General features: G+C 39.9%; 1 protein-coding gene across 3 annotated transcripts; it reads left to right on the forward strand.

Annotated features, from left to right (window-relative positions):
* Positions 1-329: 329 nt before the first annotated feature.
* LOC117454016 (C-terminal-binding protein 1) lies at positions 330-11802 on the forward strand. 3 transcript variants are annotated; one of them, XM_034093071.2, is made up of 10 exons: positions 330-480; positions 2989-3133; positions 4025-4128; positions 4531-4633; positions 5394-5518; positions 6091-6180; positions 6658-6788; positions 7329-7456; positions 7942-8056; positions 8645-11802. In XM_034093071.2, exons 1-10 carry the CDS (start codon positions 343-345, stop codon positions 8838-8840), a joined length of 1275 nt encoding a protein of 424 aa, XP_033948962.2. In that variant the 5' UTR covers positions 330-342; the 3' UTR covers positions 8841-11802. The 3 variants fall into 3 exon arrangements, with proteins under 3 accessions (XP_033948962.2, XP_071060700.1, XP_071060701.1); XM_071204599.1 differs by having other exon boundaries at positions 8617-8795; XM_071204600.1 differs by having other exon boundaries at positions 7942-8089; positions 8645-8728.
* The last annotated feature ends 3484 nt before the right edge of the window (positions 11803-15286 follow it).

The following is a 15286-nucleotide window of genomic DNA, read 5'->3' on the forward strand; positions in this document are numbered from 1 at the left end:
CTGTCTGGAGCAGAAACATTATGGGATACAGATAAAACAAGACATCATCTGTGCCCTGAGGCCACAGCATTTCTTCCATTTTAGATTGTACACCTTTTAAGTGCTATAAGATATGACTGAGCACATTAATATAAGCCTGGAGGTTTCTGTCTTTCCTTCCAATTCAAGACTTTTAATTTCTCGAAGGGAAATTGCAGTCATTTTATCACACTAGAATAAATGAAGCTGACAATGAAGACTATTTTCTGTCTATTGTTCCCATTTTCTTTTTTGTTGACTCCTGATTTTCCTGATCTGACCTTCTCCTTTTTTTACTTGTGTGCAGGCATCAGGCCACCCATAATGAACGGACCCATGCACCCCCGCCCCCTGGTGGCGCTGCTGGACGGGCGAGACTGCACGGTGGAGATGCCCATCCTGAAAGACGTAGCAACCGTGGCCTTCTGTGACGCTCAGTCCACACAGGAGATCCACGAGAAGGTAACAATGAGACCATGTACACACACACACACACACACACACACACACACACACACACACACACACACACACACACACACACACACACACACACACACACACACACACACACACACACACACACACACACACACACACACACACACACACACACACACACACACACACACACACACACACACACACACACACACACACACACACACACACACACGCACTATAAGTACGGTTGTGTCTAGGAATGGACTGGATGAATTTTTCTCGCTGAATCAGGTAACCGATAATGACTTACTTCTCGTAGCCAATACCGACTAAATAACTCATTATTTAAGTATATTACCTGTAGCTTTGGCACACATGAGGTGTGCAAAAAATAAAGGTGAAATAGTTCTGACTCTTTATGTTCATTTATGTTTTATAAAGAAGTACAACAAAAAGCTTGCTGTACTGAAAATTGCAATCCTGTTGCATTCCTCTGAAACTGTAAAAAACCTTTACATCGGCAAACCATTAACCACTAGGGCTGACTTTTGAAGCCGGGTAAGAAAGATGCAGTTTGTCATGGCCTGAAGTTCGAGTATCGAGTATAACGATATATTTCAATCATGTGTAGTTTTCTATTAGTAATGCATCAAATATATATGAATATATCCAACATTAATATATCTCCCATGCTTCTCTTTTGGAACATTGTGGGACATGTTTGATTTAGAAGTCTGCACTGATCACACAGCTCTATCAATATGATATCAGAGGTGATTTGATTTAACGCTTGAAACCATCCCGTCAGATATCTTTGATGCCACAGATGTTACGTTTAAGTATGTACGTTGTATATTTCAACATTTACTTCAAAAAATAAGTTTTGTTTCATCTGTTACAATTACAATTCATGACGTGGTTACATCACCAAGTCTTAAAAGCGGTTCCCGTCAGATATATCAGGAGTTTCTGACTGCAACAACAACCAAATGCACCTCATTTGTGTTATTTAAATTATTTGATTACAAGCAGAGTTGTGCGTAAACATCTTGCAATAAAACATGAATGCTCCTGTTTTTGCCAGTCTATTGGACATAACGGGAACCGTGTGTACTGCAATTTCATTAAAAAAATAAAGTAAAATTGATTAAATGAAGGAAAATCAAAAAGGAGAGCAGACTCAAAATGTGGGTCAGGCCGGGATCTTGCCGCTGTGGATGGTAAATAGGTTTGTGTGTCTGGCAGCGCTGCGTCTCGTTCTGGGTGTCTGCCAGGCACACGCTCAGTAACCCACGGCGATGCAGAAACAGATGGCTCTCCCTCGCCCACCAACTATCTCTCCTACTCTCTCTTTCTCTCAAGCAGGCTGCCACCTCATTGTATAATTAAAAGGGTTTCTTTATTGTAATTGAACCGCATGTCATTTTCATCCTCACACACGAGGATGAGGGCTGCCGACGTTAGGAAAAAGATTGGAAGATTAACTGGGAACCAATTCAAAGGTGAATAAGATACGTTAGACACAGCCATGTATGTGTGCGCCTTGCACTTGAAAATTGAACAGGTCTTCCACTCTTTTTATCTTAATATTTAAAACATTTCAAAGTAATTGACATATTTTTAGTATATTTCCTTTACTGTGTTCATTAAAAAAAGTGTTAACTTTATTTTTTAATATTCTTTTTTAAAGTTTTAAAATAGTTTCATATTTGCTCTTATTTTACAACGTAGTATTACTTAACATTGTAGACCAAAGCAAATTCTTTGTATATGTAAACCTACCTGACAATACACTTGATTTGGATTTGGATATATCCCCATTTTATTCATATTTTTTAACAAATTCTTATAGAAGACGTCCCATTATAGCAATACCTCATCATTTGGTCAGTACACTTGATTCAGATTTGATTATATTCCTATTCTTTAATATAATAAATCAGTTTTTAAATAATAATATTTTTCAATTAAAACAATGAGCCGTAGTCCTGATGAGAATACCATGTGAGAAAGATTCCTGCTGATGTCAGGCACTTTGTTCGATGCAGAGACACCTTATCTCCATTCCTGTGGTTAAGAAAGCTTAGTTTCCATGGTAATATTCAGGAAAAGCGGTCCTTCCATGCTGGCAGGGATATTAAAAAACAGGATGTGAGAACGATATAAAAAGCATATCCTGGACATTTTTTTACCTCAACCGAGAAGCTGAGTTTACGGAAAATGTGCGACTGTGAACTCGGTGAACTCTGGTTGCTGAAAATCACTCAAGCCTCTTCTGTGGAGAAACGCTTGACGTGCTCACACCTACACAAACACATGCTAATGACATTAACATTTGGTCTGTATGTACTGTTACTGTACTTAAAGAACTATTCTATTCATTTGCAACCAGACACACTTTTACACATGGCTAAGTAAGGCTGCATAGATTTTCATACGTCAAACATCACATGTCAAACATGTCACACACACGCACTTGTTGCTGGTGATTTATCATCTAACGACTCAAGCTGTTTTTGTGTTCAGGTGCTGAATGAAGCTGTAGGAGCTCTGATGTACCACACCATCACTCTGATGAGGGAAGACCTGGAAAAGTTTAAAGGTCTTCGCATCATCGTCCGCATCGGCAGCGGCTACGACAACATTGACATCAAATCTGCCGGAGAGCTGGGTAAGAACACACACACACACACACACACACACACACACACACACACACACACACACACACACACACACACACACACACACACACACACACACACACACACACACACACACACACACACACACACACACACACACACACACACACACACACACACACACACACACACACACACACACACACACACACACACACACACACACACACACATTTTAGAGGGCGGCAGCTATGTTTTGTTTTCCCCTGCAGTGCTAGGTATTCTCAGGGAGCTCAAACCATAATGTTTGTTTGCTAACATAGTTCATGTAAATGACTTGTTTAGACATAAGACAACATTTAACTCCAGAGATTATGATAGCTCCTTTTCACAGTACGCTGTCAGCCTTCTATTTGTTCCAGAGCCAAGCTTAGGGCTAGATAACTGGCACACCTAAATTAAAAAGAGCCATTGTTGATGTTATGAATAGTCTTGATTGCATTCATATGCTGTTTTAATATGCATACACAACAAGCTATACAAATCAGACAGTTTTGTTGTCAGTACTGTGTTGTGTTTACTGTATACTGTTTTTACTCATAAGCAGTGTACCAATCTCTAAATAACTGTTTCTTTACTGCTGCCACTAAGGATTGCAACAAGTCAGTACATTTAGTATTTCAAACTGAAGTGAGAAAGGCTTTTTAATAAAGCTGTCCTGCAGCGGCAGAGCTTTCCTAGAGCTTTTCCTTCCACCACGACGCTGTGCAATTTGAAAGTTGCCAGTAGCGTTTGAAGAGAAAACTGCTGACACAACATCTTACGCCTGCACTTCTCCGCCAAACTAGCTTTAACCAAACTTCATCAAATGGCCAAAAAAGCTATTACTAATCCTTATCTGCTTTCTGCTCCAACAGGCATAGCTGTGTGTAACATGCCGGCGGCGTCGGTGGAGGAGACGGCGGACTCCACGCTGTGTCACATCCTCACCCTGTACCGACGCACCACCTGGCTGCACCAGGTCCGTGTGCTTTTGTGGATCATTAAAGGGAACAAAATGAATTGCATGTCATTGAACTAACTCTAAATGTGGAGGCTACCGGTGTACATTTAGTTATAACAATTCTAGTTTCGTCAATTGATATTAACCGTCTATTGACAAATCAGCTAAATTGAAACGTTTAATTTTCTTGAGCATGTAGCTGTCTTTGAAAGACGTTTATCTAAGATGTAGAAGGTATAGTAAAATGATTTGTTCCTCAAATCAGTTCTAATTATGTGGACTTCATAATCATGATCACAATATCTGAAAGGATTCAGACTGTCGGTGATTAAATGCAGCCGCTAAGAAATATACATCTGGATTGTGTTTTTGTTGTCTGAGGGATGTTAGCATATAATAATGAGTTGTTCTTCGTGGCAGGCGCTGCGGGAGGGCACGCGGGTTCAGAGCGTGGAGCAGATCCGAGAGGTGGCGTCAGGAGCGGCGAGGATCAGAGGAGAGACGCTGGGACTTATAGGGCTCGGTGAGCAACAACACACACGATGTAATGCCTCTGCAGTGAGACCTGCTGAGCATACTGCTGTAAAACATACTGCTGTAAAAACAGTGCTGGAAGTCTACAGACAGGGCAGCAGCTCTGTAAGGCTGAATGAAAATGCAGCAGTGCTACTTACAATGAGAACTTCTTCTGTTAGCCGGTATAATGTTTACCATGTTTAGCCTCTTAGCTGAGAATGTGAGCATGCTCATGTTTACTAATTAACGTCAATGGTTTAAAGTTACTGGAAAATATTTTCCACGTTATTTATACTCGTCACAGGTTATTAATAAATTCAGCTTGAGAGACATGAATGTTTGTACTAAACTTCATGTTGCATCCATTTTATAATTTCAGTTTTGAACAGTGTGTTAGCCTGATGTTTCCATGCTGCTAGCGCGGCTAAAGGTTTTATTTGTGTTCATTTTGTCTGATAGAGGGTGGTCAGACTTTCTAATCAAGGCATTTTTTTCTCTCTTTTCCATTTCCATTTTTGTCCTTAGCTCAGCTAAATTGGCTTCCTAAGGAGTTAATGCCAATACAAATATAAACGGATTACCCAGAGGCAGAATGCAAATCTCTCAGAGTACAGTCTGAATGCTTTTTTCAGGAAACTAAGCAGACATGTGTAGCCAGAGAATTATGAAAATATACAAGGCAAACTTCAAAGAACATAATATCAAACCCCTTCTTTTTTTAATCATTTGTATTTAATTTGTCTAAATGCTGCTTCGTGTGTTTTCAGGTCGGGTTGGCCAAGCCGTTGCCCTGCGAGCCAAGGCCTTTGGCTTCAATGTGATTTTCTATGACCCTTATTTAGCTGATGGCGTAGAAAGATCCCTGGGACTACAAAGGGTCACCACACTACAGGTAGCACACACAACAAACACACACACAAACATCAGGTATGATTTTCTTACCGAGAAATCAGGAACTTTCAAATGTTTCCAGCATTTTCCAGTGTGTTATATTCATATAAATATGGATTATTCACAATATACATTTGTATTCTGATCAGTTTTAAGTCTGGGATTATCTTTGACTGCTGCAGCTAACCGTCACTTTACTGGGGGAAACAAATGTATTTGCACGTTTAAAAACGGCTTTCTTCACCATCCACCTTGAGGAATGAGTATTTAACATGATACTGTTTTGCCTTCTGTATGTGACCAAGGAGTGACTCCCTCTTGTGAAAATGTTCAGTAACTGTGATATGGGCAGTTTTAAGAACAAGAAATATACTGTAACACTTGAATTTGTTATAGTTACACCAGTAATGAACCAACCAAAAATGTGTGAGAATAGATTTGACAAAAGATCAGAAATGTGTTTTGGTTGAAATCGGATGTGAATCTACTGCATTCTAAAAACACTACTGTCAAAGTCCTGCAGAGTGTAAATAGAAGATTGTCCTTGACATAGGTTCCTGTATTTCTCCTCAGGACCTGCTCTTCCACTCAGACTGTGTCTCTCTGCACTGCAGCCTCAACGAACACAACCACCACCTGATCAACGACTTCACCATCAAACAGGTGAAGGGACAGCAGCACGCACACTGTCCCACACACGACACATATACACACAATTGAATGATTTATTTATCCCTGCATCAACAGCGACACCCATGACCATAAATATTACAGATACCAAGGGAAGCCCACTGCATTCATACAGATACATGAGGTTTTCTACTGCTTGCACTGCATGACTGATGTACTCAGGAGATATGTTTGTCCTTCATCTCCAGGGCTCAGCCTGAAGCCAATTGTCTTCCCAAGACTCAGATTATACATTAAGTATTTCTGACCTTGCGGGAGAGGGGCAAGTGAAACAAAATGTCTACATTTGTTTTGTCCTCCATTTTAAAACCAATATGCTAAAAGGAGAACAAGTTGTATGTCTAAGAGTTAGGCTTACTATACAATGTTTCAGGTGTAAAGCTTTAATTTGTTAGATGAAATAAATAGAGTAAATGTGTGTGTGTGTGTGTGTGTGTGTGTGTGTCAAAGATGCGGCAGGGGGCGTTCCTGGTGAACACGGCCCGGGGGGGTCTGGTGGATGAGAAGGCGCTGGCTCAGGCCCTGAAGGAAGGCCGGATACGGGGAGCTGCTCTCGATGTCCACGAGACAGAACCTTTCAGGTAATTCTGATTAATGCTGTTGAATGTATCAACAGAGGCAGAACATAGTGTGTTTGTTTACACTACTATCTAACTGCATAGCATACATTTTTATATTTTCAGAATGAGAAGGAATATATCAGATTCTCTACCAGGAAGCTGTATGGGTGCATTACTTTGCAGCTTAAAAAAGTTAATTAGAGAGGGCTTATAAAACGTATATATATATAAACTTATAACATAATGGCATACTCAATTACAACACCAACTAGAAATGTGCAGTAAGTATAGTCCAGATCTTCACAGGGTGTGTGTAGGGCGGGTCCACCAAATATTAAACTGGACAGAAAAAAATTAAACTCACAAAACCGTGTTGCTCAAGTCTTTTCACTGTTCCAACAATCTCAAAATGTTACAACTGGATTTGGAAAATTCAGCGCATCCTTTCTTTCGTAGGGAATGAACTACCTAATTGAACACATTATTTAAGAATTAGTCGACACTAAATGACATCATTTGTTGCAGCTGTGACTGACTGCTCTCTGTTTGTAACTGTGTCAGTTTCAGTCAGGGCCCGTTGAAGGACGCTCCCAATCTGATCTGCACCCCCCACGCTGCCTGGTACAGCGAACAGGCATCACTGGAGATGAGAGAGGAGGCAGCCAGGGAGATCCGGAGGGCTATCACAGGTAACACACACACACACACACACACACACACACACACACACACACACACACACACACACACACACACACACACACACACACACACACACACACACACACACACACACACACACACACACACACACACACACACACACACACACACACACACACACACACACACACACACACACACACACACACAAATCATCTTCCTTGTCTTTTTGCAGTGAAGGATTTCAAGGCCACTGTCTCTCTTTTTATCCACCTTTCCTTCTACTTTCTTTCTTGTGTTTCCCAAGTGGTAGTCTTTTCTTTTTACCATTTGTCTGTTCAATATTTTCTAATGTTTGTCACTGTAGAAAATGGGTTAATAAATGTACACCTGCTTTGAAATGTGAAGCACTAACAAGACACCCAGTGTAGAACAATGGACTTTCCATTTGATTCTTTTTTACCACTTCATATTTCTCTCTTACGTTCATTTTTTGTAATCTATTTTGCAGGTCGTATCCCAGACAGTCTGAAGAACTGTGTGAATAAGGAGTTCCTCTCCCAGAACAACCACTGGACAGGAGTCGAGCCCGCCACCGTCCACCCCGAGCTCAACGGTGCTTATAGGTAATACTCATCAGGATAAAGAAAGCTGTAGTGGTCAGTGCTGTTTCTTCTTCCCTCTCAAACCCTGGTAAAGTCATTGATTGATACAATGTTTACCAAATGTCTTTAAAACACAGAATATGTTGCTTGTTGTAAAACCTGAAACGGTATTTAAATGACGGTTAAGCTGAAACAAATAGTCTATTGTGATAATTGATTAACTGTATTTAAGTTGCTCATTATACTTTCTTTACTGTTAGGATTTGCCTTTATTATATCTTATATGATATCTGAAGGTAACCTCTAGGACTCTTTGATGGCCGTCTTCACAATTGTATGTGATTTAATAATCCAAAGATTTAAACTAATTGTATCAGAAAATTAGTTTTGTTTATGCCGGAGAAGAAATGCAATTCACAAATCCAATCCCACTTCTCGTTATTATCCTTGAGACTAGTACGTTTAAATAGCAATCCCTGTGATGCAAAGCTAATTTAGTGGAAGCCTAATGGTAAACATTTGCCCAGGTCACATCATTTCATTTTGTAGCTTCAGTAGTGCTTTGATGACTCAGTTTTTAGTCTTTTTCCCTCTCCCTCCCCCCTTCAGGTATCCCCCAGGAGTGGTGAACCTGCCAGCTGGCGGCCTTCCTCCCCCTGTTGAAGGCATCGTTCCCAACGCTGTGCCCATGGCCCACAACCTCCAGCCCGCGATCATACACCCTCCTCATGCCCTGTCCCCCGGACAAAATACAGTGAAGCCACCAGAGGGCGACAGAGAGCAGCACCCGAATGATCAACTGTAGCCACACACAAACACACACTTGCCTGTGTGGTCTGGTGACAAGCTGTTATCAGACGCGTTCACAGAGTGTCATATGGACAGGTTGAGGTCCCAATAACAATCGATTAACAACTCTCTGGCAAATTGTTTCTCAGCAGCCAGTTCACACTCCAAAGAAGAAGAACACGACCATAGAAGAGGACGATGAAGAAGAGCGGATAGCTGTGAGATGCTCTAAATAAGAAGCAAGATAGTTGTCTGTTGGTCCAACAAAAAGCCCTGAGAAAGACTGTAAAGATCCACAGGTTGATCTTCAAATAAGAACTACAGTATAGTCACGTTTCTGCCAGTAGTTAAAAATCAAATCTGTTGATTTGGGATGTAAAGAATACTGAACATTATGATGTCTTAGACTGTAGTGTGTCCAAAGTTAGAGGTGCGGATTTCATGTGTTTCTCTCTTTTTATGTGTCCTTTCCTTAGTTTGATGTACAAGCAAAAGTAGTAGGTTATGAAATGAATTAGGGCTGCACGATATTGGAAAAAACTGACATTGCGATATTTTCTTCCCCTGCGATATATATATTGGGATATGAAAAAATACAGGAATTGAAGAAAAGACAGTTTTTCTTTGTCCACAAACCATATTTTCTTGAACTTTAATGTTATACAATTGGTATTTTTTTAACGATATTTAACCGGATGAAGGATTTGAGTCGCGGACTTCTGGATCTTAAGTTATCAGAGCAACAAGCTGAGCTAGCTCGATTATCCTGCTGTGATCTGATCAAGAATGGTTGTGATTGGTGGTTTTCTGTGCATGCAGAGCCTGCATGTCACTCACTCAAGTACCCCTACCCCTGAGAGCCGTGCAAGTTTTCCTTTTGTAGCAAGCAGCAAAATAATTGTAACATGACGTGTTTGAGTTCATTTGCCTCCTTCTTCCTTTGCCTACGTCTTAAAAAAAATAAATTCAAAAATCGCACGTCCTGCGATGTCAATATCGTGCATGCGCATAATGCGATTATTGTCATGACACGATATATCGTGCAGCCCTAAAATGAATGTAACCTTTCTGTGTACAGCTCTTAGAGATGGAGATACTGATAGTTGTATTCTAGTCTTAACTTAAACAAGGGATATGTGATCTTTGATGTAGCCAAACTGGTCTCAGAATACAATATCTGTTTTAGTTTGTGTCCCTAAATTACAAGCCCCCCCCCAAAAAAAGGAAATGAAAAGAAAAAAGAGGCAGCTTTTTGCACACCATCTCAGGAAATTAAGTTTCCGCAGTTGGTATGGTATTTATAATTTGTTTTAAAAATTCCTTTTTATGCCACTTAGTGCTTTTGTTTTTCTACCTGCTTGCCTTTTTTCATGTCCTGCTGCATTAGATAATAATAACTTTAACAAGAGCTAAAGTTGATCTGATGTTTGCTTTTGTTTGTTTTGTTTAAGGGGCATGCACTTTTGCTCTTGGGACTAAATAATTGACCCAAATCGAGGGGGTTGTGGGAGAAAGGCTGTAGGGAGGCGGTGTAATGGTGTGCTTGGCGGGAAGACTTTATCCTTAGTCGCCATTTGAGTTTAAAAAGTATAGTGATAAAGTGAGAGGTAATTAATTTGAAGGACGAAACAGGTTGTGGATAAGGCAACACAGAGTTTGTAGAAGCGTACATTAGGAAAAAAAAGTAATTATCTTGGCTGCATAACAAACATTCTATATATCACTGATTCAACTGCTTTGCTTTCTGCACAAACCATTTCTGCTTCTTAAACTCGCACAGACGTTAAGGATAGCTATGGTAATTGACTGATGAGGAACAGTTCTTGAAACCAAATGTTCATGTTTGATCCGCTGCAAAATGGACTAGTTAATTATTTTTAAATGACTATGACAACAAAGTAAAGCATTTCATGGCAGCATGTCAGAACGCACTGATTTCTCCAGTCTAGTATCCCTTTAACATTTCATGATGGGTCCTACCTGAGTATACCGTTTAGCCACCCTCTGTGGCTTCTGTGTCTATGTGTACATATGGTGTTTGCCTGCCTGTGTCAATGTGACTTGGTTGTATCTGTGTCTAAAAAAGCAGCACTGGGAGGAGGGGTGGTGACTAGTACTCTCCATAAGGCATCATTACAAAGACTGCCAATCAAAAAAACAACTAACACTATGTAAAAAAAAGAAAAAAATGCTTAGAACTAGACAAATCCAAGCCAGAAAACATACCCAGTAATGTGTGCTTTTACTGGTAACATTCCCACCATGTGAACAAGATGCTGTTACGCCAACAGGTATACAAACATGTTTTGCTATCTGGAATATTTATAACCGCCTTTAGTCTAGTAATGTTGTTAGTGTTAGCAGGACAGCGAAGTGATGGTGCTTTTTGGATCCCCTTCTACCAGCAGCTGAGCAGTAAAAACAGTTCACTGTTGCCTACCTGGTCGTCATGGTGAGGTAGTAAGAGTAGCAATCAGGGATGGAAATTCCACTAACCATTGGTGAGTTCTCACGAACCAGGATCTAAAGGGTTGTAGTACAGAAGGCACTGAGGTGACATGCAACTATTACTGTCAGAAAAGAGCCCCAAGAGGCTGTAATAGTTCAAGTTATATTCTTGATCTTTTCTCACCAGATGCCTGTAGTTAATTGGGGTACAAATAATACATAATATAAACTGTAAGCATTCCTCATTCAAAGAGATGGTTGCCTCAAGTTAAAAACATACGTACTAGCCTTTAAATTGTCCAGGTGCTCCTGGAAATTCCATCCCTGGTAGTGACACACAGTCGACTGTTGCCTACCCTGGTCCCTTTATGGTAAAGTAGTAGGCGTAGCAATATACAGTATACATATTCTATATTCTACAGTAAATATCATTATTTTTGGTCTAAACTGACAACCTGACAAAGATATGTTTGTGACTGTATGCATTTGTATGAATTATTTTAAAAGGAAATAAACTGTGGAAAGGTGAAGTTTGGGTCTCATTCATCTCTAACCTTAAGTTTTTGTTTTTGTGTTGGAAAGGACGTACCATATTTGAAGCTGATGCACATGAGTTGATGTGTGTCGAGTATACACTAAGATTATACATTTTGTATTGATCTTCATATACAAGAAGTAATCCAAGACAGCAAGACAACTATAAAGCTAACTGTAAATAACAAACACATATTTCTCCAATGATTTAGAATAGACTTTTTTTATGATGTTTCTGGGGCTCACTGCTGAATACTTTTTGTTAGATATTTTTCCAGCCATAAACAGTTGAGTTACAGCAATGAATAGACTAGTCAGTGATATTAAATGAATAATAATAATAATAATTGATAAGTAGGTAAATTAATAAGCAACTATTTAGAATTGATTGAGCGTAAATTAAAATACAATAACGGATCGTTCAAGTACCTTTTTAAGAAGAAAATGCCTAGAAGTAGATGTTTCTTGATAATCACATTTGAGTATTTTCATTTTTCTTTTGTCCTATACTGGGCGAATATCTATGTACGCAACAACATATGAAGACATCACTTTTGGCAGTTTTCACAATTTTCTAATGTTTTATAGACCAAATGTTTATATGATGTATCGAGAGAATAATCGTCAGGCAAATCCATTCAACCGTCTTGGACACAATTCCATCAAATTCAGTATGCACATGCCTAAATACTGAAATCACAGAATTATATTGAATTTAGGAAAAGCACCACTGAAGCAATGGTCTTGTTTCACCCTTGTGCTTCCAACGATATGCGCTTTTTAAACTGTTGCCACATTTCTGACTCCTACTTTATTCAAATGGGGCTAGTTAAACAAACTTCCAAAAATCCAGGACATGTTTTTTAAATAAGCTCCTCTTCAATGCACGTAAAAGCAATAAATAGTGGTATTTTCACTCAGTTAGCTGGAGTTTGCATCCTTCAACCCCGAATATAAAGTTACTAGTTGATTCCAACAGATGTCACTAGTACAGCTGAAACCGTCATACTGAGGAGAAAAACATGCAAAACAGATGTAACGACTGAATCTGTGAAATGGTTCTGCTTCTTGCATCTGTTACCCAGTTTAATTTATTTATGCAATAAATCTATACACATCTTTGGGTGTTCCGAAAGACATATACAGCGCACCTGCGTCACATTAGTGTAGTGGTTGTCCACACTTCTGGAAACAGTTTCCAGCATTCAATGAGTTATTGACTCCTCAAACATAAGGCGTGGAGTCATTAAATAAGAGATGATGCAATAAGACCTGCATTACTACTATTGAAAATCAATTAACAAGGCATGGAATACAATTACAATATCATCAATATATAAACACTGCTTTTGTTTGTGCCGTGGAGTATCCAGAAGAGTGACGTCACCAGCACTCTGTCAATGATTTAAAGGCCGCTAGATGAAACAAATTGAAATTGAGAACTCAGGTTTTCTCCCAACCTACGTAGGTACGTTTTTCTATAGAAATATGATACAGTATAGATATTCCAGAATCTATTCAACAGTTAAAAGTACAAATTATGAAAGGGCAAATGTATTCTTCTGCTGTCATTGTTTGTTGGGGAAACAGAAATGGTTGTAAGCTGCATGCTGCCAGTCATGTGAGACCTCATCTTGAACCGACTCGACTGAATTCTGACACGGGACCTCTGCTTTATCTCTTTGTCTTTCTTTTGATCTATCACTCTTTTGCTCCCTGCATACCCCCAAATCTCTCCATCACACTCTCTTTTACTCTTTGTCACTTCCTCTTTCCCTCTCTGGTTCATCCATTCAAAGTTACAGCCACTGGAACAGGCTCTCTGGCAGCTGGAAAACTTGGTGGTTTAATCTAAACCTCAGGAAGCAGGATGGGAACCAGATGCAGTAAAAAAGAAAGAAAGAAAACTGGCAACGGGCAAGTTTTACCCGCCAGTATGGGGACCTCCAAAGGGCACTGTGCAAAGAAGAAGAGACATTTTCCATGAGGCTGCTGGGATGTTGAGAGAGGAAACAAGCATCTGCTTAAACCTCAAAAACAGAGGTGTTAATGCTGACCACCGTCAGATTTAGAGACACATCTTACTCTTTGAATATCCACTAAGATTTAAGAGATGATGGCATTTTAGAAGCAAAGGAAAATGTCAGGAAAGGTTAAGTCGAATGACTAAAACTCTCCGCTCCTTAAGTAAACATCATTGAGCTGCCAAGGCGAGGCAATTAACATTAATCCCCGTTTCAACACACTGCTGTTTTACAGGGTTCAAATTGGACGATTTGTTCCTTGTTAAAGCTCTGGCTGTTGGACAAGACAGTATGAAGGGAGCAGGTTTATATGAAAGGCTCTTGCAAATGAACAAAGTACAAGAGAGACATTTTCCAAACAGTTAAAGGTGGGTAAGAATGGAGAAACCAGCTCGAGTGCGCTAGAATTTGAAAGTACAAAACCGGAAGAAATCTGCCCCTTCCTTCAGACTTCCTTATAGAGCCCCTCCTCCAACACACACGAACGCGCACATGACCAATGAGGGCACGAGATAAGTTTGTGCACAAATGGAAGGCTGACAGGCAGGTAGGCCATCCAGTTACTTTAGCCGGGCCGGCTCAGATGATTGGTCGTGCTTTTTACAGCGCCACGGCTTCCACAGATGACATTTTTTTATGGATTTTTTGTCAAAGCATTTAAATATTCATTGCTATCGGGATGTTAAAGGTGGGGTAGGTGAGTTTCAGAAACCGGCTCGAGTGCACTAACATTTGAAAGTACACAGCCGAAAAGAATCCGCCCCTTCCTTCAGACTTCCTTACAGAGCACCTCCTCCAACACACATGAACGCGCACATGATGTCAACAGACTGGTGAAAGTGGCCGCCTGTTGCTGGCGAGTCATCGAAGTACTGCTGCAATGCACGCCCAATGACGGCAAGCACAATGAGGGCACGAGATACATTTGTGCGTGCCGTGCACGAGATGGAAGGCTGACAGACAGGGCGGCAATCTTGTTGTACTTTTTACAGTATTACGGCTTCTACAGATGACATTTTTTTATGGATTTGTTGTCAAAGCACTTAAGATATTCATTGCTATCGGGATGTTAAGAGCATTCCATGGAATATAACAAAAAGTGTATCTCGAGCCGGTTTCTGAAACTTACCTACCCCACCTTTAAGAGCATTCCATGGAATATAACAAAAAGTGTTTCTGAAGTGAATTACCTACCCCACCTTTAACTTGTGAGAAATTGATGGGTCATGGAAAGAGCGGATGATGACACAAACTGTGATTGTTGTCACTTTTTCCCTCAAATTTTAATTTGAAACATAAAATACAGTGTCTTTGTTTCGACACACTATTTCATTGCTCTTGCTGAAACATGAATCATGCATGCTTGAACATTTGTATTGGAAGTTTGGTAATACAATATTTAAAAACTGTTTCTGATTGTTTAAGCTTGGGACTATCAACTATCATATCTTTTAAC

The sequence above is a fragment of the Pseudochaenichthys georgianus genome, chromosome 10, assembly GCF_902827115.2.
Source record: "Pseudochaenichthys georgianus chromosome 10, fPseGeo1.2, whole genome shotgun sequence".
NCBI classification, from domain to species: domain Eukaryota; kingdom Metazoa; phylum Chordata; class Actinopteri; order Perciformes; family Channichthyidae; genus Pseudochaenichthys; species Pseudochaenichthys georgianus.